Source organism: Rutilus rutilus (assembly GCF_951802725.1).
Source record: "Rutilus rutilus genome assembly, chromosome: 23".
NCBI lineage: Eukaryota > Metazoa > Chordata > Actinopteri > Cypriniformes > Leuciscidae > Rutilus > Rutilus rutilus.
The window spans coordinates 15,344,708-15,369,014 of NC_140233.1; the positions used below are offsets into that span (position 1 = coordinate 15,344,708).

The 24,307-nt window shown below is 34.4% G+C and overlaps 1 protein-coding gene across 2 annotated transcripts in view; it reads right to left on the reverse strand.

Moving 5' to 3' along the window:
* The window catches only part of immp2l (inner mitochondrial membrane peptidase subunit 2), a 91,272-nt gene extending 70,295 nt beyond the window's left edge, over positions 1-20,977 (reverse strand). Inside the window, exons 1-3 of one of the 2 annotated variants that reach the window (XM_084396894.1) lie at positions 20,901-20,977; positions 14,387-14,521; positions 11,504-11,607 (exon numbers count right to left, since the gene is read on the reverse strand). In XM_084396894.1, coding sequence (XP_084253020.1) covers positions 11,504-11,607; positions 14,387-14,518 — 236 coding nt within the window. In that variant the 5' untranslated portion in view covers positions 14,519-14,521; positions 20,901-20,977. Of the gene's footprint in view, positions 1-11,503; positions 11,608-14,386; positions 14,571-20,900 lie in introns of both variants that reach the window. The other variant, XM_084396895.1, reaches the window with a different exon arrangement.
* Between the last annotated feature and the right edge of the window lie 3,330 nt (positions 20,978-24,307).

The window sequence follows — 24,307 nt, forward strand, 5'->3', positions numbered from 1 at the left end:
CTCATCATGTGGTTATCATCTCTCCACTGTGATTGGTGGTTGTCAATGTATTACTATGGTATAAAACAGATATAAATACTTCAATAGGTCAGTAAATTAACAGTAAATCAGATAATTAAATACGGTTTATTACTGTAAATTTAAGTAAAGTCTGTAAAATCTAAAATGTTGCTACTGTATTTTTTACAGTAAATTTCTGGCAACCACAGCTGCCGGTATTTTACCGTAAATGTAACAGATTTTTTTTTTTACAGTGTATGTAGAGCGACAGAAATTCGACGAGGAAGAAGACGAAATAATCTTGCGTTCTAAACTATTTAGAACACTATCTAAGGCTGCATCGAAAGGTTACTTCGCGTCTGCTGCCATGTTGGATCCATAGATATAAACAAACTGCTTCGGTGTGTCGCATAGACGTCGTCATCGTCTTGCTGCTCCCTCCCCGTTCTGTGATTGGTCCCCTCGCTGAGGCGAAAATCTGGTCCATGGTGTCCAGGCTGCCTAGCAGCGTGAATAAAATCACGCTGCGCTCAAGGCAGCATGGGGAAACCCAGGCTAGTAATAGAATAGAATATATGTAAAATATGAACAAAAATTATTTGAATTCTATGTCAAATCAAATTTTTCTTTATTTTTACATATTTTATTTTAGATTTTAAATAGTTCATGTAAATTTGATTAAAATGTCATTTATACTATATGTATCTGAACAAGATGTCCAGGACCTCTGGCCCACAGCATTAAAGCTACACGGTGTAATTTTTTAAGTTGATTCTTAGCAAAAAACACTTTGTTCTTTCAAAATGATATGTGCTCATTAATGTGTAATTACTTCTACCAACTAATCAAGTATTCTCGTAAGCGTAGAATCTGCCATTTAGAATACATACGAGCGAATTGCGGCAGCCATGTTGCGCCTCCATCTTGAAAATACATGTGCCAAAGAGGGACATACCTGGAAATTCAAGCTTCGCCTTTCGCGTTTTTACACGCAGTGGCGCCGTGACGAATGCGAGGGGGAGATTACTCGCGACTGCCGGCAGATTTGAAATAATACGGCCACCGTAGGAGTTAAAACGCCCTCGGAATGGGAGGAGCTAGAAAGTAATATTCAGTTGGTAGTCATAAACAATTTCACCGCTAGATGTGAGAAAATCCTACACAGTGTAGCTTTAAAGATACAGCAGAGTGTTTCATTTTACACATGGGGTACTTTTTTATCCCTGTATGAACCAAACCCATATTAAGTGTTTGCTGCCAAAAAGCTCTTTTTGTTTTGTTTCATCTGTTTAGCCATGTTGTAAATTATAATTAAAGCGGCACTATGGAGTTTTGGCAATTTCTTCACTGTTTTCTCGCTTTTTGCTCTCGGGTTTCTCTATAGAGCTCCCCCTAGAGCTTCGGAGTAGATATTTGACAACACTGTCGTAAAAACTCGTTGGCGACTCTCCCACCTCCCATCTTCTCCCTCTGGTCATGTGCATTTGTTTTCAAAGAAGCCGGCGAATGCACGGAGCCATGTATGATACACAGAAGGCTAGCATATAAATGTATGTGTGCAGTGCCGTAAAGCAATTGGTTACATCGCGAGACCTGATATCACGCGATACTTCCTGACGCCCGCCGGCCCAAAGTTGCAAGGGTGGTTTTTCCGATCACATGTGCTAGAGGGAAGCGAGACGGCCACCATTCAACCCGAAAAAAGTCATATAACCATTCCAATGACTCCGAGGCTGTTCAGTTAAGGTAAATTAAGCTAAAAAAAAACCTTATACTTCATAATTAACTGTAAATAAATCCATTCAATTTTGCTGGCAAACAAGTGCAAACATTAAAAAGGAATATTGATTTGTTTTATTCTTACAGGAGGATTTTCAACAAAATGTTTACGTAATATTAGTGACATTTAAATTGGCAAAATTCTGAGCAAAATTGTTCAATACACACACACAAAAAAAAAAGTGTTACATTTGGAAGGCATATATGTGATGATTGAACGTGTTTCAGATCAGGTCTCATTTTTCTCTCACACTGGCCCTGGACCATCCGACCACATTTACTGTCAAGCCCTCTTCTTCTTTCTTCGCATTATTCTCAGGGCTTATGAAAATATGAATCGTCTCTAAACGGCCCAAATTTTCCAAATCAAAAGGTCTGAAAAGCACGGAAATGAATTTCGGAATTCATTAAAATCCCCACTATCTCTTGGCCTTAACCTCTATTGTGAATGTGTAAGACCAGACAGTAATTCTCCTAAAGAATATCTTTCTTATTAGAAGCTTAGCATGTTGACACGTTGTCTTAATCTGCCATGGCCAGCTCCCCGTCTCCCTCACACTCATTACCATGACTCCACTAAAGCGCTGACCTCCCAAGTGTGACAGGGAATTTAATACCAGCCGCCATTGGGGAAATGAATTGTAACACTCCTGATACTGATAATAAAGTGAACAGTGGGTGAGCACAGGACCGCAAATGCCTGGACCGGAGTGAATCAGTGTGACCTGACTGTAATGAGAGTTCTCTAACTGCTGAGGGACAGAAATATGTTGCTGCCATGGCGACGGCTGCACCGTGCGTTGTGATGACACAGCTGTTTGTGTTCCGAAGAAAACGTGACTCGTGCGATTCGAGAAATAGTTTCACGAATAGCAATGAGTTGGCAAGGATGACAACCCAGGCATTTTTGTGCTGTTGGTTTTTTTTTTCACCTGAGCTTTGATATGCAAACTATTGAATAACAAAAAGGTGGAAATCTTAAAAAGATGAACAAGTCTTGAAATAACCTAGGGACATTTTCTGCAAAAAACAAACAAAAAAATTGGATTGTTTCAATAAATATTAAATAAAAGGTTATACTCAAAATTAAGAAATAAATGCTAAATAAAATATTATTAATATATAAGATATTATATTATTTAATACAAATAAATGCTAGGTATTAAAATTCTACTGATTAAAAAATACTATTTTGTCAACATAAACAAAATACAAAAAATAATATAATATAATATAATATAATATAATATAATATAATATAAAATTCAATGCTAATTGTCTACATAAATAAAAATATAACAATGTAAAATATAATATAATAATAAATGGCTGATATTAAAATAAAATAAAAATGTGTCTACATAAATTAAAAAATAAAACACTAAAAACTACAACAATAAAATAATGAATATAATATAATATAATAAATAATATGCTGTCAAATCGATTAATCACATCTAACATAAAAGTTTTTGTTTATATAATATATGTGCATATATATATATATATATATATATATATATTATGTGTGTGTGAATATATATATATGCATACATGCATAAATGGTGTGTACACACACATATACACAATATATATAAGTATAATAATAATAATATACGCATATATATTATATAAACGAAAACTTATGTTAGATGCGATTAATCGCAATCGTTCTGACAGCACTAAATTAATATAATATAATATAATATAATATAATATAATATAATATAATATAATAAATGGCTGATATAAAACTATATTTGACACTAAAAACTACAACAATAATATAATTTTAAATATATTATTATATATTATTAAAAATGATTACATGTAAAATATATGCATTAAAGAAGAGAAAAAAGTACGAATAGTAAGCTAGTTCAATACACCTTGACATCGGTAAGACAAATTTCCCATCTGGTACATCCAGATCTTCCAGCCTTATTATGTCCTGAATATGTCAAGGGACTAACATCTCCCACTGATGTGGGCAGAGCACAGTTCATGTAGGAGATGAGGGGAACGTACAATGCCAGCGGTAATTCATTTTATAGGACGGATCCTATTGGCAGAGAGTGCCAGGGAAGCCTCTTTGATGTTTGTCCAACAACTCGAGAAGGGAAAGAGATATCAGCTCCAATCGCACGCAAAATAACCAACAGCCCACTAACAGTTCACAACTATAGATATATGTACATGAGTGTGGCTAATGTAGTTTTCTGTTGAGATTAAAAAAATTATATAATAATCACATTAAATAGGGCACTGCAGAAGTCTCTGTATTGTTAACTGCAGCTCTTAGATGTAAAAACTGCAGCAGAGGAAGATTGTCTCCACAGCAACACAAGGTTTTTGATCATTATTACTTAAATGTAGAAGTCAGTGAAATAAAAATGTGGATGATTTATACAAAATAGTATAAAATTTCAATTTTTTGAATTTTAAAAGTATAATAATATTATATAATATATGTAATGTAATAAAAATAAATGTTAAATATATTTTTAAAAATGATTACATAATTATTATATATATATATACACACACACATATACACTTTTTTTTTTTTTGGAGGTTGAGTTGCTATACTGTTGTTATATTCCTTTACTTTTTTCATATTCTCTCAATTAATACGATTAATACTTATAAGAATAATAGACTACATGCATTGTATATTCAACAAAGATAACTACCACATCTAACGCAAATTTAACAAATGGAATAACTCATCTTTTACAAGTGAACCCACAGCGTTTACTGCTAAGGATGATGGACAGTTGACCTCAGATTTAATTGGCGAGGCTGTTCGGTGGAGAAAATGAGTAACAATGTTCCCTGGATGAATAAGTGGTGCTTGCCTAGAGCTTCTGCAAATTAAACATCTGCGAGCAATTCCTACACTGATAATTTCATTTTCTGACCAAAAGGGGAAGGTTCATCTTGCAGTTCAGACTAAAAGAAGAAAAATTACAATAACGGTGATCAACTTTCTAAATATTTATAAGATCTCGCTGCATAAGAAAGTAGTTTCGTGTTAAAGGAATTTCAAACTGTTTAAATTTGCCTGAAAAGGTCATTGCGCTCTGCTGTGACAGTCTGCATTTGAAGGCTGATTCACAAGCACATATAGCCTCACAGATTATAGCACTGGTGAAGCAACGATGAGTTAAAGCATCAAAAAACCCGAGGGCAATAAATGATACCAATCTTTATGTGACAAAATCAAGCTTCTCAGGGCCGGGCAATACATACAGCATGAGAATGATATTAAACCTCATGCTGAGGACAATACTGGGGGCTTGTGAAGAGGACATCCAGGACGTAAAGCAAGACAAAATGATGCTATCTATAAATGTAATATAGCTTATAGCTCAATGGGCCACATTTCTGCATGTATGGCCACATCTGGAATTTCATCTGGTAATATTGTTGTTTTATTGTTTTAACTGAACAAAACTGACAATTTTTTTAAAAATGAAAATGTAGGTTATTATTATTTCACCATTAATACAATTAGTAATATTAATAATAATAAAAAATGTAAATATATATATATATATATAATTTTATTTTTTCAAATTAATAATAATAATAATAATAATAATATCATCATCATCAAAACACTATTATGAAAATGTACGATTTCATCCATAATAGGTTAATATTATTATTATTATACCATTAATTCAATTCATAATATTCATATAATAACAATTATAATAATAAATCATTTTAAATAAAAAGTAGTTTTATTATTATTATTATTATTATCATCATCATCAAAATATTTTTACAATGTAATATTTTATTAACATGTGAAAGTTTAATAATTTTATAAGGCTTTAAATTGCCATAATATGTTATTATTATTATTATTATTATTATTATTATTCTATTTTACCATTAATTCAATTATTAATAATAATACAAATATCAAATTAAATATTTTTAAATAATTTTTAAAGCTAAAAAGAGGTAGCATAAATCTATTTACACAAGGACATATGCAACACTGGATTGTTATATAGATGATGATTATTATTATTGTTATTATCAAAACAATAATTAATTAACACAAAGTTATCATTTTATTAAGGTTTAATTTGATAATATAATGGGTTTTATAATAATAATAATAATAATAATTATTATTATTATTATTATTACCATTAATAATAATAATAATAATTTTAAATGTATTTATAGCAGGATTAATGCAACATTGGTCCGATTTAATGCTTGGCAGTCAACTTTCCCAAAGCTCCCTTGCTTCCTGGACCATCCTCATTGTCCTTTTTTATGGTTTCAGATGTTTCACATATTTTTCTGAACTCTGAGAAAAACAAAAACACTAGATTTCTGGTTCCTCAAGACTCAAGAGACCCCAAACATGACCCGCCTTCAGCACTCTTGTGTAACAGTGAGGCTGCCACCATCATGGCTCCCTGCCACCACATTAACAACCACACAGGTCGTCTATGAAAGCAGAAGCATGCACGCTGGTCCGAAAAACCCCTCAGAACCCTTAGTTCACCTCAGTTCACCTCATACTCTGAGCTGAATGCAAAATTCTCAGAAAACAGCCGTTTGACCGTATGAAACCTCTCTGAGGATGCATGAATTAAACTGGTTTCCATGTAGATGGCTAATTACACTCAACCCAGTCCAGCGAGATCCCATTTTCTGCCCAGCACACTTCAAAGTGGCTCGGAAAAGAGAGGGAAAACGGACATTGCATGTTGCGAATCAAAAGATATTTACAGTTTCTGTTCTTTTTCTCCACTTTCAATGCTCCTAGACAAAATAACTATCTTTATTTCCCAAGCTGCCTTTGCAAAATATGGTTATTTGGAAATTGTTTGGAAATTTTCAAAAAGACAATGTTTTAGCGCTCCAAATTTTGTGCCACTTTGTAACAGATTCATAACCTTCAAATGATGCTGTGGAAGAACCTTTCAGGAAGTGGTAATGTGTACAAATTGCAATTCGTAAAATCATCAAGTTTGTCCCTGTTTACACTGAAAGCATGACAAAATGTTTTCTGTGTGCATAAAACACCCTGACAGAACCATTTCCCCATCGACTGCTGTCTGAAGATGAGGAATGTTCTCTAAATAAGATATTACTCTGTGGGCTGAGAAATCTCCTTAGACAACGTTTGAATTGAGTCCCAATTACATCTGCATTTGATCCAAACAGGCAGAGGAAAACAAAACTCTTGCAATTGCATAAACACATTCAGATTCAACCGCACTCAGACACGTCAGATTTGAAACCTGGAGACTTGCTTCAAAATTTTGACTGATTTGTCCCAATTTAGATGGTCATGTGATCTAAATATGTAAAAATATGATAAATATGGTTAAGAAATAAATTCAAAAGTAAACATTCTGCCAATATATACTCTTGTGAAACACAAAAGGAGACATTTTGTAGTCTTTATGCAGCTTTTTTCTGAACAAAAACAAAACGACAAAAAGTATCACAGAGGTAGTCCTTATGAATTCTAAAATCTAATTTGTTGTAACAGAAGTCAACATTTACACTGAATAATGACCTAAATCTTGGTTGTGTGACTTGACATGAAAAACTACTTTTGTGGTTATGTTATGGTGGTTTTTTGGACACATGAGATCACACAAAAATGATATATTATGGGGCTGAGTAAATAATTACATTTTTAGTTTACTTTAAAATACAAGAGATATTGAATATATTGATATAAAAGGAAAGAATCTGATTTAAAAACAAGATACTATACATATATACATGATGTTTTATGGGGTCAGGAGTATTAGTATGCAAGGCTAGTTTCTTCCCACAGAATAGTTTAGTAAAGGATGAACATCATGTTCCCAGCGCAGTGAATTCCCAGCAGGGGAAGAGTGCCATCTTTGGGTAATGACAGAATGAATCTGCCTTACTCTCAACATTGTTTTGAATACAGGGATTTACACAAAACTAAAACAGTACAGTATGTTGAGTTAAAGCTGAAATGTATAGAAGCTTGTTTCTGCCACAGAATAAAAAAATTAAAAAAAGGTAATTGCGACTTTTTCTGTCCAATTGCGAGTTTGCTTCTCTTTTTTTTCTCAGAAATGCATGACATAAACTCGCAACCGTCAGTATTTTTCCCCCACAGAATTGGACTTTATAACTCGCAATTGCAACTTTATATCTCACAATTCAAAAAAAAAAAAGTCAAAATAAGTCAGAATTGCGAGATATAAACTCGCAAATGTGAGAAAAAAGTCAGAATTGCGAGTTATAAAGTCAGAATCGCGAGATATAAACTCGCAATTCTGACTTCATACTCACAACTGCAAGTTTATATCTCGCAATCCTGAGAAAAAAAGAATTGTGAGATAAAAAGCCGCAATTAAATAAAAATTAAAAAAATTCTGTGGTGGAAACAAGCTTCCATACTTTATAACTCGCAATTGTAGATCATTTATAGCATCAAATAAGCATGAATGAACATCAGAAGGAATGTTGTTTCAACCGCGGAAAGATGTCAGTACACACAGTTTTTCAAGTTCAAATCCACTGACGTTAATCTACTAATTTTGTCGGACAAAAATGGCGGATTCGGCGGATGGCGGATTATGATTGGTCAGATCGCCTGTCAATCAAACTCCCTGCGAAGGGTGAATTGCAAGTTTATATCTCACAATTTCGAGAAAAGAAGTCAGAATTGCGATATAAAAAAACTGCAATCGTGAGAAAAAAAAGAGAATTGCGAGAAAAATAGTCTGAATTGCTATACATCACGCAATTCTGACTTTATAACTCGCAATTGCGATTTTATATCACGCAAATCTGAGAAATAAAGTAAGAATTGTGAGGTAAATAATAGTCACAATTATCATTAAAAAAAATTTGTTCTGTGGCGGAAACAAGCTTCCATAGAAATGCATACTTTTTATATAAACAAAAAAAAAACATATATCCTAATCCAGCTTAATGCAGAGACAACTATAAATGAGATATTAAAAGGTAGATTTCCCTGAAAAACTCTGTAGCGTTTAGAAAACAACGTTTATTTGAAAATTCCGACCAACCTGACATAGCAACAGTGGCTCAAGCCAATGAGGTGAGTTTGGAGGCGGAGCTATTTGCTTGTTTAACCAATGACAAATGGAGGGAGTGTCATTATTTTTGATTCATTTGGTACTGCTAGAGGCACACAAAAATGTAATATAGTAACTGTTAATGAATTGTATGAAGCTTTCTGCTTCATTAATTCAATAACTCTCTGTTCAGAATTCCGGCCAACAGAGTAATTCTTTACTTGTGAAAAAACATCCTGTGGTGGCATTATATAATCATACACAAGTCTTTCAGTTTCACAGCATCAAAACCTCATTTGAACAGCCAAAGGCGCTCAACCATCTACTGGCCTATCAAACGTATAAAAGCCAAAGAACACCGCAGGGTGAGTGTTTGATCGAGAAGTTGGACGAAATAAATACTTTCTCCCCCCCCCCACGGTGCTTCAAAAAATAGACCATACATAAAAGTGAAGAGGAGTTACCTAACTAGAGTCTAGATGATAGGCTCTGCAGGGTCTAGGTCAAAAGGCTCTTGGTGTTGAGCACCGCATTAAAGCATATCAGAAGATTGCGTCCATGCCAATTACTTGCGATGACAGTAACCCTTAAGCCAGTAAGCCTTCTGACAGAGTGGGCTCATTATCCACAGGAGGATTCCCCTTGAGTTAGTGTACTCAGAGCAGCTGGGTTTAAGGTCAAGGAGATCGGTGGCAGATTAAAGAGGGACCAAAATTATCCAATTAGCAATTTTGAGCGCTACAGATGTCTTCGTCTGGATGGAGAACACCTCAATTTTCTGAATGAATGTGATATTTTTCGTCAAAGATTTGGATGCGAGGACTCAACATGACATCTGTGGAACAGCAGAGGTCTGCAGGCTCAACGGGTTGACATCAACATGATGTTCTGTCACAAAAACATCACATCTGACAAATTTCAGCTAATAAACGGACTTCTCCATCAAGGCCATTTTCAAGGATTTCACCAGAGCTGAGGGGCAAAGACTAAGCTTAATACTAAAAATGCACCGAAATACAATTTTGGTTGATATAATAAGCAATAATTATTTTGATATTAGTCAATAACTGATAAATGGCCAATATTAAAATATATTTGTATACAAAATTGTTTTTTATAATGTTAAGTGAATTTAGCATCACAACATCATCACTAAAATTGTGTCAAACAGATTTTCATTTTTAGGCTGAAGATTATATTGAATATTGTTAATAAATTATTAATAACAAAGTTATAAATAATTTGCAATCTTATCATATAAAATATGAATATTAGATAAAATTCATTTTGAGATTTGGTAAATATTACAATTGACAACATTTTTTTAATTATTAGCATCATTGAAGACTAAATTAGAATTACATTAAAAACCAAATACAAAAATCACTAATATAAGCCAACACCAATATTAAAATTCAGGTCGATACAGATAAGCCAATAATTATTGTAACGGATAGGGATGCCCGATATATCGGCAACCATATCAGTATCGGCCGATATATGTCCATTTTTAATGTCATTGTTATCAGCCCGTTAAGGAAATTTGGTCGATATAATAAATAATGGATTATTTCCTTCAGCTGAGACACTTCAGATGCGCACTGTTCGCCATTATGGTTTTGAATAGCTTGAAATATGATTGGAATCACTTCAAAAGAAGGAAAATACAGTTAATGCAACATGCAAGTCTGTCATATAGGCTACATAAAATGAGTGAGAACATTATTTCATTATTTTACCAGGTTAAAAACTCAAACTTTACAAGAGTGACCTGGCCAAGATAGCAGCTACAATAACATAGACATTCAAATACAGCAATTTACCAAAGGAAAAAACCAATAATTGTAAATTATTATAATTATGTGTTTGGGACATAGCTTTTAAATGGTGAGACTTTTGTATTTATATTCAGGCTCTCAAAAATTATATAAAATTTGGATTTAGATTTCTCAGCCACTATATCGGTTATCGGCTTACAAATATAAAGAATTATCGGTTATCTGTATCAGCCAAAATTTTCATATCGGTGCATCCCTAGTATTGGACGTTAACAAAAACCAATAGTAAAAACATAACCTCTGGTGTCTAAATAAATTAAAATCAATACACTAAAACCTAAAATTGTTTTAAACACTACTAGTTAATTTTGGCATAGCAAAATTATAATGTACAGTACAACAAAAACATTTTTATTTCGAGATTTGCTGTACATTTAACAGTGTTATTGAATTATTAGCGTTTCTTAAGATAACTTTAAAGACTTTAAGTGATTATCAGATGATGTTCAATATCATACCAATAAATAAAAGGCAGATGCTATAAGGACAGATGCTATTTACACTAAATTGGTGTAAATAGACATTGAAAATAAAATTATAAATCTCTAAAATTAACCGATATATCCTTCATCCCTAACTGTACCGATAAACAGCATCCCTACTTTACACCGTACCACAACAACTCACAATACATTTAAATGCAAAAAAAGTGTCGACCACCACATTAGCCAGCCATGATAAACAACAAAACATTATTTCAGTCACTTGATTTGCACAGTTTCCGCAGGGTCACGCTCGGTTGCTCCGCCCACAGCGAAACGTCGCATAATGGCTCACGCGTTTAGGACAAAATACAGCTTAAATACGGCTACTCACAGAACTGACACAACGTCCCCTCGCTGTACTTGGTAGTTCCTCACAGTCCAGCGGTTGAGCAGCACAACATCAGGTGACGACCCTCCATCTGGGTTCAAGGACGGCTGGGAAAGATTCAAACACTGAGTCTACAAGAGTCTCTAGAAGAGTTGTGACAGATTAGAAACTTTTAACTTTGATAATTTGTTCTTCTTGGTCTGTGATTTATTGCTTTAATCCTCCACTCCACAAAAAAACTTCCAAAACTACTGTAACTCTAAGAATAAACTCAGTGGCAGCGACTTCGCTTTAATTTTGTGCTGGAAAAGAATCGCTCTGTTCTTCATTCAGCCTTTCGACTGAAGGATAAAAATAACGTCTGCAAGTTGACTTCAAAAACAGAATTTGTTTTTCTCTTAACTCTTTTTGTGGTGGTATATCAAACAACTTGTGTGTGACGAACCTTCTCAAACAATCAAGTCGACGACTGACTTGATACACGGGCCTCCAATGAATCATTAAGGGAGATCTCGATGAGCCATTTCACGCTTGCTGGGATAATTGACAGAAATATCTCTTATCTGTCCTTCTAAAATAAATATCCCGACGAGCGTTCCCGCCTGGAGAATTTATCTGTCACAGCTGGGCGCTCTATCTTTTTTATTCAGACACATTTTCTCATTCTGTATTGGTGTCAGCTTTCAGCATTGTCCATGGAGTGACTTATTTGGATTCAAAGGCCATGGATGGACCGGGAAAAGCCATTAGCAAATTTATAACACTATGAACCGAGATAGAAAACCAAACTCCAAAAGGAAAACAACAACAACACCAGCATTTTGGTTAGTTAGTGTTCATTAGGTACATAATGAACCATTACTTCTGTTTGGCGAGGAAATGAGCATGGTGTATTCAGACGGGTTTCTCTCATTATTTTAGGTGTCTTTCATTGTGGTCTTAGTGCTATTAGTGCAATGTTTAGGACATTTGGTTTGATTGAGCCTTAATGCAAAGTCCTAATATAAAAGAAAAGGTTATTAATGTTTGAATAGAGAAGCTTGTTTAAGTAAAGTTCTCTTAGTATTTCATAGGGCTGGAAAATATATTGAATAGTCATAATATATTTGCAATTATTTGGATGGTATTATATAAATCAAACAACTGTGAACGTGGTCATGATTTTAATGTGCTTTTTATTGGGTATTCAGCTTCCTAAACTTTCGCAAAACTTTCTCGTAAACAAGCAGAGATGTTTTATTAGTGCCTTTGATTTAAACTTGTAAAAAATGGTGCTAAACTTGGTAAGTTTGATGTATTTCTATGATTTTAGTTTAAGCTGTTTGTCTCAATGAAACGATTCTAAGTTTTTCTTTGAGGCAAGATTTATCAATTTCCAAAATGTCGAACATATATCAAGATATATTAAGTCAAGTCAAGTCAAGTCAAGTATATTTGTATAGCGCTTTTCACAATACAGATTGTATCAAAGCAGCTTCACAGTATTAAATTAAAATAATACAACAAGGTTTGTTTCTAGTGGAATTTATTGATTGATAAAATCAAATTAAATATCCCCAGAATATCCCCAACTGAGCAAGCCAAAGGCAACAGTGGCAAGGAACCGAAAAACTCCATCAAGTGACCTAATGGTGTCCTAAAACTCCATCAGGTGACCCAATGGAGAAAAAAAAAAAAAACCTTGGGAGAACCCAGGCTCAGTCGGGGGCCAGTTCTCCTCTGGCATTTATTAACTAGAGGCCGGATTGTAATTTGAACTGTAAGATTAAAAATATTATATGAATGCCTGGCTGAAGAGATGCGACTTTAATCTAGTTTTAAACTGGGAGAGCGAGTCTGAGCAACGAACAGTATCAGGAAGGCTATTCCAGAGTTTTGGAGCTAAATGTGAAAATGCTCTCCCTCCTTTGGTGGATCTGGATATCCTAGGTATGACCAAAAGCCTTGAATTTAGTGATCTTAAAGAGCGCGATGGATTATAGGGCGATAGAAGATCCGTTAAATAGACTGGAGCTAAGCCGTTTAGGGCTTTATAAGTCAGTAGCAATACCTTGTAATTAATACGGAACTTTATAGGTAACCAATGCAGTGATGATAAAATCGGTGTTATATGATCATATTTTCTTGATCTAGTAAGAACTCTAGCAGCGGCATTTTGGACTAACTGTAGCTTGTTTATTGAGGATGCAGGACAACCAGCTAATAAAGATTTTCGAAAGACAGGTTGCAGTTGAGTATAACACCCAGGTCTTTTACTGTAGAGGATAAAGTAACAGGACATCCTACGATGTTAAAGTTGTATTGCGAGAGGTTTTGTGGGCGGTTTTTTGAGCCGATGATTAGTACCTCTGTTTTGTCTGGATTTAATAAAAGAAAATTACGCGTCATCCAATCTTTTATATCTTTAACACACTCTGTCAATTTGGATAATTTAGCGTTTTCATCTGGCCGTGATGAAATATATATTTGAGTGTCGTCAGCATAACAATGGAATCTAATTCCATGTTTCCTTATAATATTTCCAAGTGGCATCATATATACTGAGAATAACAGAGGGCCTAACACAGATCCCTGCGGCACTCCATAGTTTACTGGAGTTATGATCGATTTTTCTCCTTTCTCCGATTTTTTCTATTAAGTCCTATGACCATTTTTATTTATATAGAAATAGTGAAGATGGGGAAAGAAAATTACTATGGTGACAAATACAGTAAAGTGATAAAAAAAAAAGCCGGACTCAAACCTGCATCGCCCAAAAGAGTTACGCCCTTGAGTTACCTTGTAAGTTGTTTCATAAGAAATTCAGCAAAGCTAGACTAAACCAGATTCATCAAAACAACAATGTTACCAAGAAAAGTTTGATGAAATGGATAAAGGACAACTCACCTGCATTGAGGCACCTTCTACGCGTGCCACATAGGCAAGACGATCTAAAACCGTCACTGTCACCGGGACGGCTACAAAGAAGCCACTAACAAACGCTCTGAAGTATCTTCGCCCAAAGCCCGTCTGCGCCATTGCCTGAAGAGAGAGAAAATGACCTTGACTGGTTCAAAGAGTCTGGTAACATCTAAATGAAGAAACAACAAAAATGTTTTTGTTGAAGTCTTTCAGGCATGTTTCAATGATATGTTGGATGACTAGCCTCACAAAGAGAACAAAAGTACCAAAAGCAGGCCAGAAAACCACGCTTAAGCATGAACCATCTTGTTTTGAATCAAATTGTAAGTGACTAGTGAGGTCAAAAAGAAGAAAACACTCATAAAGCAACCATTTTATTAATGAATTAAGTAATTGCACCTATTTGTAGACCGTATTCGCAATGACAAAACTCTGTAGACCCAATGCATTAGGGTAGAAAACCCACTGAGGCATTGAAATTGAATCTGACAAGAGCACGCTTGCTCTAATGCCATTAAATGATAGTGTGATGCTTGATTTGGAGGTACACGGCATGCAATTATGCCTCTTGTTCATTATACAGAATTCACCATAGAAACAAAAAGACGAAGAGCGGCTTGTACTATTTTCCCAAAAAAGCCCTCAAGGTCTCCCACAGCAACTTTGCAGACTTAACTGGTAAGCACTTAAAGAAAGTCTTGAAGCCATTTGCTTGCAGGAGGGCATTCAAGAGGCTCAAAAATCAGAGACTACAACAACTTAGATGTGAGGGTAAAAAAAAAAAAAAATGCTGAGCGAATCACAACGCAGTGCAGGATTTGTCAGGTTTGCACTGCTGTGAGCCAGATACGGCTCAAACAGAGGAAATTACAAAAAACCCTTTTGTGGTGGGAAAAAAAGACACCTTCCTAACTCTCTTCTGAGTATGTAGGCTAGTCGAGGCAGCAACACTAATGTAATACAAACACTGAATATTTAAAATTTGCATGAAACGGCATTCGCAAACCACTTTACTTCTTTGTAGGCTTTCCTTTAGCTCAAACAGTAGATTGTGGTGCTAGCAACACCAAGGTCATGGGTTTGATTCCCATGAAAAGGACGAACTGATCAAATGTAAATGCGCACCTTGAATGCAATGTAAGTTTCTTTGGATAGAAACATACTTTTTTTAAAAATTGAGGAAACCAATTTCCTTAAAATGATTAAGTAAATAACCTCATGCATAATTGAAAAAATTAAGTTATGTGAACTTAATCTTTTAAATTACGCATGGTTTATTTACTTGTACTGTAAAAAACTAATATGATCAATAAGTTATGGCAACATGTTTTTACATTGCTTCAACTCATCTAAATCAGTTAAGCAATTTTCAACTTTTTTCTAAGTTATACAAGATTCAACTCATTTTTTTAAGTCAGTTTAATGTAATTTAAGTTGAAACCAACCGTAAACCGTAAACAACCAAGTTGACTGTACTTAATTTAAGGCAGCAACTTTTTTTTACAGTGTAATCATTTTAAGGCAAAGGAGTTTCCAACACAATCACTTTTTACAGTGTAGATGCACAGATTACTGATTATAAAAAGTCCTACAAGACCAACTGCACTGTATATCCAAGAAATATGTAATCTGAGCAAGCCTGAGGACCCTTCTTTTTTCCTTTTTTTACTTCTCTGATAAAACAATCACGTAAGTACAAATGTCAGAAGTCAGAAATTTCCTGCAAAAACTTCACAGCTCTGAAAATAAATCATTTAGTACTGTAGCAACTCATTTTTTTAACACTGTTTTGACTTTCTATGTTGAGACTTTCTAAAGCAAGAGAGTGAATGAGAGTGTACAACTGTCAACATTATAAAAAATGACCAGAAATATTATAAATGACTAAAATACATGATTATCAATATAAATTTTGACATATAAATTCAAGTAAGCCGTTGAACTGTTAGAAGGCAGGGTTTGATGAAATCACAAGTAAAATTGTGAAATATTATTACAATTTAAAATAACCGGTTTCCCTTTGAATATGTTTTAAAATATCATTTATTTCTGTGATGCAAAGCTGAATTTTCAGCATCTTTACTCCAGTCTTCAGTGTCACATGATCCTTCAGAAATCATTCTAATATGATGATTTGCTGCTCAAGAACTATTTCTTATTTTCATCAATGTTGAAAACTTGATATAAAACGGCTTGATATTTTGGAAACCGTGATACATTTGTTTCAGGATTCTCTAATAAATAGTAAGTTATGCCAAGTTAATGAATTTTGATTAAACATTTTTTTTTCTCTGGAAGACCTAGCAAGACTCAAACACAATAACATGTGTTAAAGGGACAGTTCACCCAAAAATTTAAATTCTGTTTCTCACCCTCAAGTTGTTCCAAACCTGTATACATTTCTTCCTTCTGCTGAACACAAAATAAGATATTTTGAAGAATATGGGTAACCAAACTGCGGTTTAAAAAACGCCATCAACTGTTTGGTTACCAACATTCTTAAAAATATCTTCTTTTGTGTTCAGCAGAAGAAAGAAATGTTTACAGGTTTGGAACAACTTGAGGGCGATTAAATGATGACAGAATTTTCATTTTTGGGTGAACTATCCCTTTAAGAAAGTAAACAGGGTCAATTTTGATTTCACATCTTCATCTAACAGATTCTCTGATGTGTCTTACCCTGCGCTGGAACTTCTTGTAGTGTTAAGTATTCATTCGCTTAGTTCGTGAGGAGATGCATCCATAGCACAAGAGTGCGACTAATGAACTATTATGACAACGAGCGGCTAAATTATCCATGGTGTTCTGGGCAGACCTGCCAAGTGCCAGCTGTCAGGTTGCTCTAACAATATTCCCTCACCAGCACATACAGTCAAAGATTTCCAATCACCCCGGAGCCACACAACACGTGTTATGACACACAGGCTAAAAAAAAAAAAGTATATTTTTGCTTGTCCCAAGCCACAATCCTATATTTTTCCTTCAGGCTACAAACAGAGAGCGACGTAATGGTGCAATGCCCAGGCCGAGGCTCTATATACAGTATATGGTTGGTGCATGGATCTCAAAGGTGCGTAAAGTGGAGCATCTAATAGTTTATTCTTAAAAACGGGCAGATGGGAGAATCTAGGACTGGTGCGCGGTGATCAAAAGAAAGCGTCAAGTTCATTTTTCATCAAAGGCCCCTTTCAGATTCAGAGTCGAGAACATTTTCCACCATTTTCCATGTGCTACGGACTGAAATAAAACCAGGGTTGGCACAGCAGGTGTGCAACATAGATGGATTTTTTGTAGCCGAACCCAATTAAAAATGTGTTTCTAGAGTTGAAAGCAAATGCCTCTGTAATATTAGGTGACCGCTCCACACAGCTTCGAAGCGGTGCATGGTGGTCTCCAGCAGAATCAATTTATCATATGCTTCCCGTTTAGAACTCCTAACCCATTTATCCTGCAAGTAATACTGTCAAATATGCCACCTGCATAAAGTAAGCCTGGTACCTTTGTTTATGCATACCTGAGCGTAACCATTTTAATTGCACTAGTCAACAAATATGTCGAAAAATGCTTAGTGAACTCGCTGCTTTAGGGTAATTTGAAACTGCAATGACAGATTTCCACACTTGACAAGGCAATTTTCGGTTTCCTTGATGCATGGGCATATTTTAACAGTGCATTTCACAACACGGTGCTGACAGGCGGAATCTGATTAAATTATCTCAATGTCTGCACCTGTATGATTTCAGCTGGAATGCTTGACCATTAGTCTGCATCACAGCAGCGCTGAGATTAATGTTGTGCTGCAGACAGAAAGAATTACACTGACTCACAGTATCCTATGGTAAAACGTTTGAAAACAGTAAATAATATACACTAGAAGTGAAATGTTGAATGATTTTAAGGTTTACATGCATCTTAAAAGCCTTTCTTTTTTATATATATATATTTTTTTTTAATTATAACATTTAGTTATATATACAGTGCAATGCATAAGTTAATACACCCATGCTAAAGTTGACTAAAAAGAGGAATAAAAAATCATATTTTGGAAATTGAACTTAATGCCTTAATTTAAAAAATTAGGAAAAATCCAACCTTTAAGGACACCAGTTTTCTTTGTGAATGAATAATGTATCATAAATAAATAAATGTTCTTCCTTAAAATACATGGTGTATAAGTTAGTACACCCCTATGTTAAATTCCCATAGAGGCAGGCAGATTTTTATTTTTAAAGGCCAGTTACTTCATGGATCCAGGATACTATGCATCCTGATAAAGTTCCCTTGGCCTTTGGAATTAAAATAGCCCCACATCATCACATAGCATTCACCATACCTAGAGACTGGCATGGTTTTATTTCAGTTAGCCTAAAAGCTAGTTTGATTTGCATTGCGCGACTTATGCACCATGTATTTTAAGGAAGAACATTTATTTATTTACGATACATTATTCATTCACAAAGAAAATTGGTGTCCTTAAAGGTTGGATTTTTCCTAATTTTTTTAATTAAGGCATTAAGTTCAATTTCCAAAATATGATTTTTTATTCCTCTTTTTAGTCAACTTTAGCATGGGTGTATTAACTTATGCATTGCACTGTATATATACATACATATATATATATATATATATATAGGGAATTTTTTTTTTATGGAAGTCAAAGGTTACTGACATTTTTCAAAATATCTTCTTTTGTGTTCAGCAGAAGAGAAATATTTATACAGGTTTGGAACAACTTGAGGGTGAGTAAATGATGACAGAATTTTCATTTTTGGGTAAACTTTACCTTTAAATAGTTTACATATTTAAAGCTGCAGTCCGTAACTTATTTTGTTTTAAAAATGTATACAATAAGCAAGTACATCATGAATCCATTTTCCAAACCGTGTTTTTGTCTTCTCCTGAATCACTACGGTACATCTATAATAAGTGTTTATATTCGGACTATTTTAGACTGGTTCGGGTCGTACCGTTGCCCAGTGCCTGCGTGACTCATCATAGATATAAACAGAGAGAAGTAGCTGCGGCTGCAATATTCTTCCGCAAGACGCATCCCAAACAGCAACATAATGTCGGCACAGATTCGGCCCACATCTGGTGTGTGTTGAATCCACGTGTACCAGATGTGGGCCGGATCTGGGCCGACATTATGTTGCTGTCTGGGATGCAGTTCTGTTTATTAACCGCTAGAGCGCCAAAAGATACGGACTGCAGCTGTGTATGTAGTTTAAATATGTAATAATATATACAACCATTTTATACTGCAAAGCCAATATGAAGTGACGTTTTCACAAGTTAGTGATTAAAAATTCAAAATAATCTTATTCATTAGGGCAGTTACACAGGGCAGCTTTAATTAATTAGCCTAGAATCTAAATCCAGCATTCATATGGGAGAATCTTTTTATATCAGCATATTCACGTGTTGGCAATATATTATGAGAGATATATATATATATCACAAAAAGAAAGAAAGAAAAGAGACTGATCTTTACTCCTGAACTGAGAGACTGTGATGAGCAACTGCCTATCATAAACTGCCTACCTAGAAAAAATTAACATTATTAGGACAATTAACATTTGGGCATCATAGGCCTGATCTCGAAGGAAACAGCGAATTAGTCTTCTGGTTCTGACGTCACACCTGCACCACTAAGTCTAGTGTCCTCTACATCTTTTCTTGTTTGAGAAAGCAAACTCGGATATACCTCAAAACTTAATTTAATGCTTTAAACGTTAAACAATAACTCAGTTAGGAATGGATTACTAACACACTGTTTACTGCACAGTACACACTGCATGATGTCTACTACTAAAAAAAAGACATGAAATAGTAATATACAACAACAAACAATTTAAATGTTATTACTATATCACCGTCACATGACCTTTTAACAAAGCATGTGTGTATATTCAGAAAGTGGCTTCCAGTTATCATTGCGGACATACAAACTATTATTTTGCATAACATTTCTTAACAGCTATCTCTTTAAATTACATTTTTTAAATCGTGTGTGATACAAGGTTCTTTTGTGATTCTGGAAATGGAAGGTCAAGTCGATTCAAGTGCATTGCATTGTGGGATATAGTATTCTGTGTAGTTAGTATACTGCACATTTGTATTACAAAATAATTACAGGTTTTGAGACACAGCCTCTGAGGTCAGTCTGTTCATGCAACACAACAACATTAGCAAATGTCGTCGTCTTATCTTACATCTCTCGTTTCATTTTGTTGTGTACTAAGTTAAAAACTGCAACACTAACTTACACTACATGAGTAAATCTACTATGGTTTAGCGTGAATGGCGACCACGCTGGATTGACAGGACATGCCGCTATTACTAGGCTACTGTAAACAAGATCAAACAATAAGCGTGTGATGAACTTTATCATGGATGGACGCAATTAAACCACAAAAGCAAAAGTGAAGCATAAACTCTTCAGCACTGGTAAGGTCTGAAGGATGAGTATCAATGGTTTCAGAGGTGTCAACACACTCACCTAATGTCTTTATGTATGTGCTGTACGTCGCTCCGTCAGTACGACACCACGCTCGCTGCTTCCCGGGTCCTAAAGCCCTCCGTGTCTGATTCATACATTTCCTGACAGGAAGATATTGTGGACACGCTGGAATAATATACGAGGAAAAGCCCTCACAAAAACTACTATACATTATTAAGTTCATATTCAATTTTAGCATAAGAAAACAAGGATATGAGTAAAACAAATATGGCGTCTACTTTATGAGGGCGCCAAATGATTGCCCATTGTATCATAACATTCACATAATACACCATATACCAAATATTATTGGTATACCTTGTTTTTAATGTATGTGTGGCAGATGTAAATGTTGGTCATTTAAAATTTACCACCAAATTGACCAATTATGGGAACTCTGTCAAACTGTAAACAATTAAATGATCAATAAGTTATGACAAAATGTTTTTACACTGCATTAACTCATCAAAATAAGTTAAGCCATTTTCAACTTTTTTTTATTAAGTTGTAGCCTACAAGATTCAACACATTTATGTCAGTTTGATGTAATTTAAGTTGAAATGACTTAAACATCCAAGTTGATTGTACTTATAAATTTAAGGCAGCAACTTAATTTTTTTTTAAAGATGCCGTGGTTAATGATTGTTGGCAGTCCTCGTGTTGGATCTATCTCAAGAGAAGCAACAATAAATGAAAACTCACACTTTACATCAATCAACCTTTATTTGTTTGATGGTTAATATTCAACATTTACAAATAAAAACTTTAGTTGCAACATTCAAAGCTATGAACTGGTTACATTTTCATATAAACACCTTTTGTACAAAATCTGTAACACAGGCTATATGGAATACTTTCATCCCATTGTATGATATAAAGTACAACTTTACAAGTTCAAAAAATTGAACAGAAAGAGTATAATCCATAAAAAGGAGAGTGAAAGGAGAGAAGAGGAGAGGAGAAATACAAGCGTCCTACGACTTGACCATTGGCAATCCATCGAAATTACAAAACATGATTGCCTGAAATGAGCAACTCTCGTAAAACATGGGAATATGAGAACATTTGCTGCAAAGCCGTTAATAAAATAGGGAACAAACGAATCGGTGCCCATCTGTAAGAATTGTGTCACTGTTCCAACTTTAGTTTGATTATTCGTGCTTCAAATGTTTTAGGTTGCCAAAAAAAAAAATACAGCACTTTGTACTTTGTATTTATCTACAAAAATGCAATAAAATAACAGGGGACATTTTTGCTATGAGCAATTTTTATAAAATGCAGACCATTTCAATTGTCCACGTGATTCGCGAAGGCTGTTGCGTGTTTTTGAAGTTGTATTGCCACAACTAAACACATCAAATTATCCATTATTTATTAAGAGAATTGTGGGCTTTCAAGCTGGCAGTGAAAAAGCTGTTAATTTGACATCAAAATGTGGCAACGTTTCTCTTTTCTTTTGAAACGCAACTTCTTAAAATCAGCCGTTTCATTGAACGTTTGCTGGCTTTGTTAAGCAAGATGAATGTTTTGATAATTTTCCATGGTAAAAATTACACATGAAATTAGTTATTTTAATGATTAAAAGAAATTTTCAATGAAAATATGGTGCAAAAATTACTCTTAAAAAAAAAAAAACCTATATAAAAGATAAACCAATATAAAAGAAAATCAATTCCACACAGCATTTCCTAAACTTTGTGTTTATCATCAATGACCTAAAGTCCAAATAAGAGGCCAAATTGAATTTCTGACCTCAGTGTGAAAAGTTCTGTCGGATTTAACATTTAAAGGAGAGAGAAACACAGATTTGATCTAGCCAATATTGTTCGGAAGAGACTGCGGCGACACAACCCGATTTGGGATCTGGCTGCTGGGAAAAGTCATCTCAGAACTAGACGATGTTTGTTTCTATCACTCTTTGCAAACTACAATGGTTATATTGCTTTGTACTGCTCATGCCCCATGCAGTCTTGATCTACGCCTCTGCACACGGTTTAAGAAGCACATTGTTGAGCACTAGCGGTCACGCTAACTTCAGGTAAACTTTCCTAACTACTCTCACTGACAAAGAAGTTAATACTGTTTGCATCTTTGGCACAAAACTCGGAGACCACACAATTTCATCACATGGCACATTTAAACGGTCAGGCAGTTTCGGTAGATACAAGGCTACATTAGAAAAAAACCAAACACTAAGAAATATGTAGCACCTTTTAGCCATTCCGGAAAGTACAAAGCGGTTAAAACGGGATGCAGGTCTAGCTGCACGCCTCGGTTCGTGTAAGACCAAAACAAAAAAACTGCCATAGTGTGGAAAGAAAAGCTGTACAACGCTGATTTCGTACTTCTATCAAAAATACCTTGCTAGCAATATGTCTCAGTGCACTCTAAATGGGATATGGACCTGCCAGATCTTCAGATTTTTGCTGTAAATTACATGCCGTTTCAAAAGCGTTCATAATCTCTTCAAGGCTTTTCCAGTACATTATCGTTTCCAGCTGTAACTGCATATCAGAAGGACCGTGTCCGGTTCAGTTCATCGGTGAAGAGCGTTTCTGAGCTGCACTTCCACAAAATAGTCACCAAATATGCAGCTGTAAAATGAAATTAAGATGATCTACTTAATATCAACGAACAAAAAAAAGGAAAACATTCATTATGGGTGCATTCCGATTTACTTTCATTTCGATTATAGAATATAAATCGCTAAATTAAAAACCAAAATGTATGGAGGACTAAGAGTGAGATGTAATAAATAAATCTTTAGCAAAAATGTCAATAAATCATGAAATGTATGTCAATGAATACATAGAAGTCCAAAGGATTTATTTATGTAATAAAATCAGTTCATAAATTAATGTTCTCATTTATTGATAAATAAATACAATTATATATATATATATAGCGTTAATACCATATCGGTATCGACCGATATATGTTAATTTTTTATTCTGTCGTTATTGACCCAATAAGAAAATTTACCCAATATATTTAAGCCGATAAATAATGGATTTGAATAGCTTGAAATATGATCGGAAAACTTCAAAAAGGAAAATAATTTCAAAAAGGAAAAGTCTGTCATATAATGAGAACATTATAATTGTGTGCTTGGGACATGGATTTTAATGGTGAGACTTTTGCTTTTGTAATCAGGCTTTCAAAAATTATATAAATATTTATTGACCTTATTTATTTAAAAGATTCAAAAGATAGTTATATAATTCTCTTTATTTATGAATTCTATAAATAAAGCATGAACTATGTCAATAAATTGATTCATTTATTACCTTTTTTTATTTGCAATTTCTTGATGTATGTATTGACATAGACTTATTTATTCATTGACACTCTTATTTAATAGATTTGAAAGATTTATTTATGAATATGCCACTCCCTGTCCTTCACAT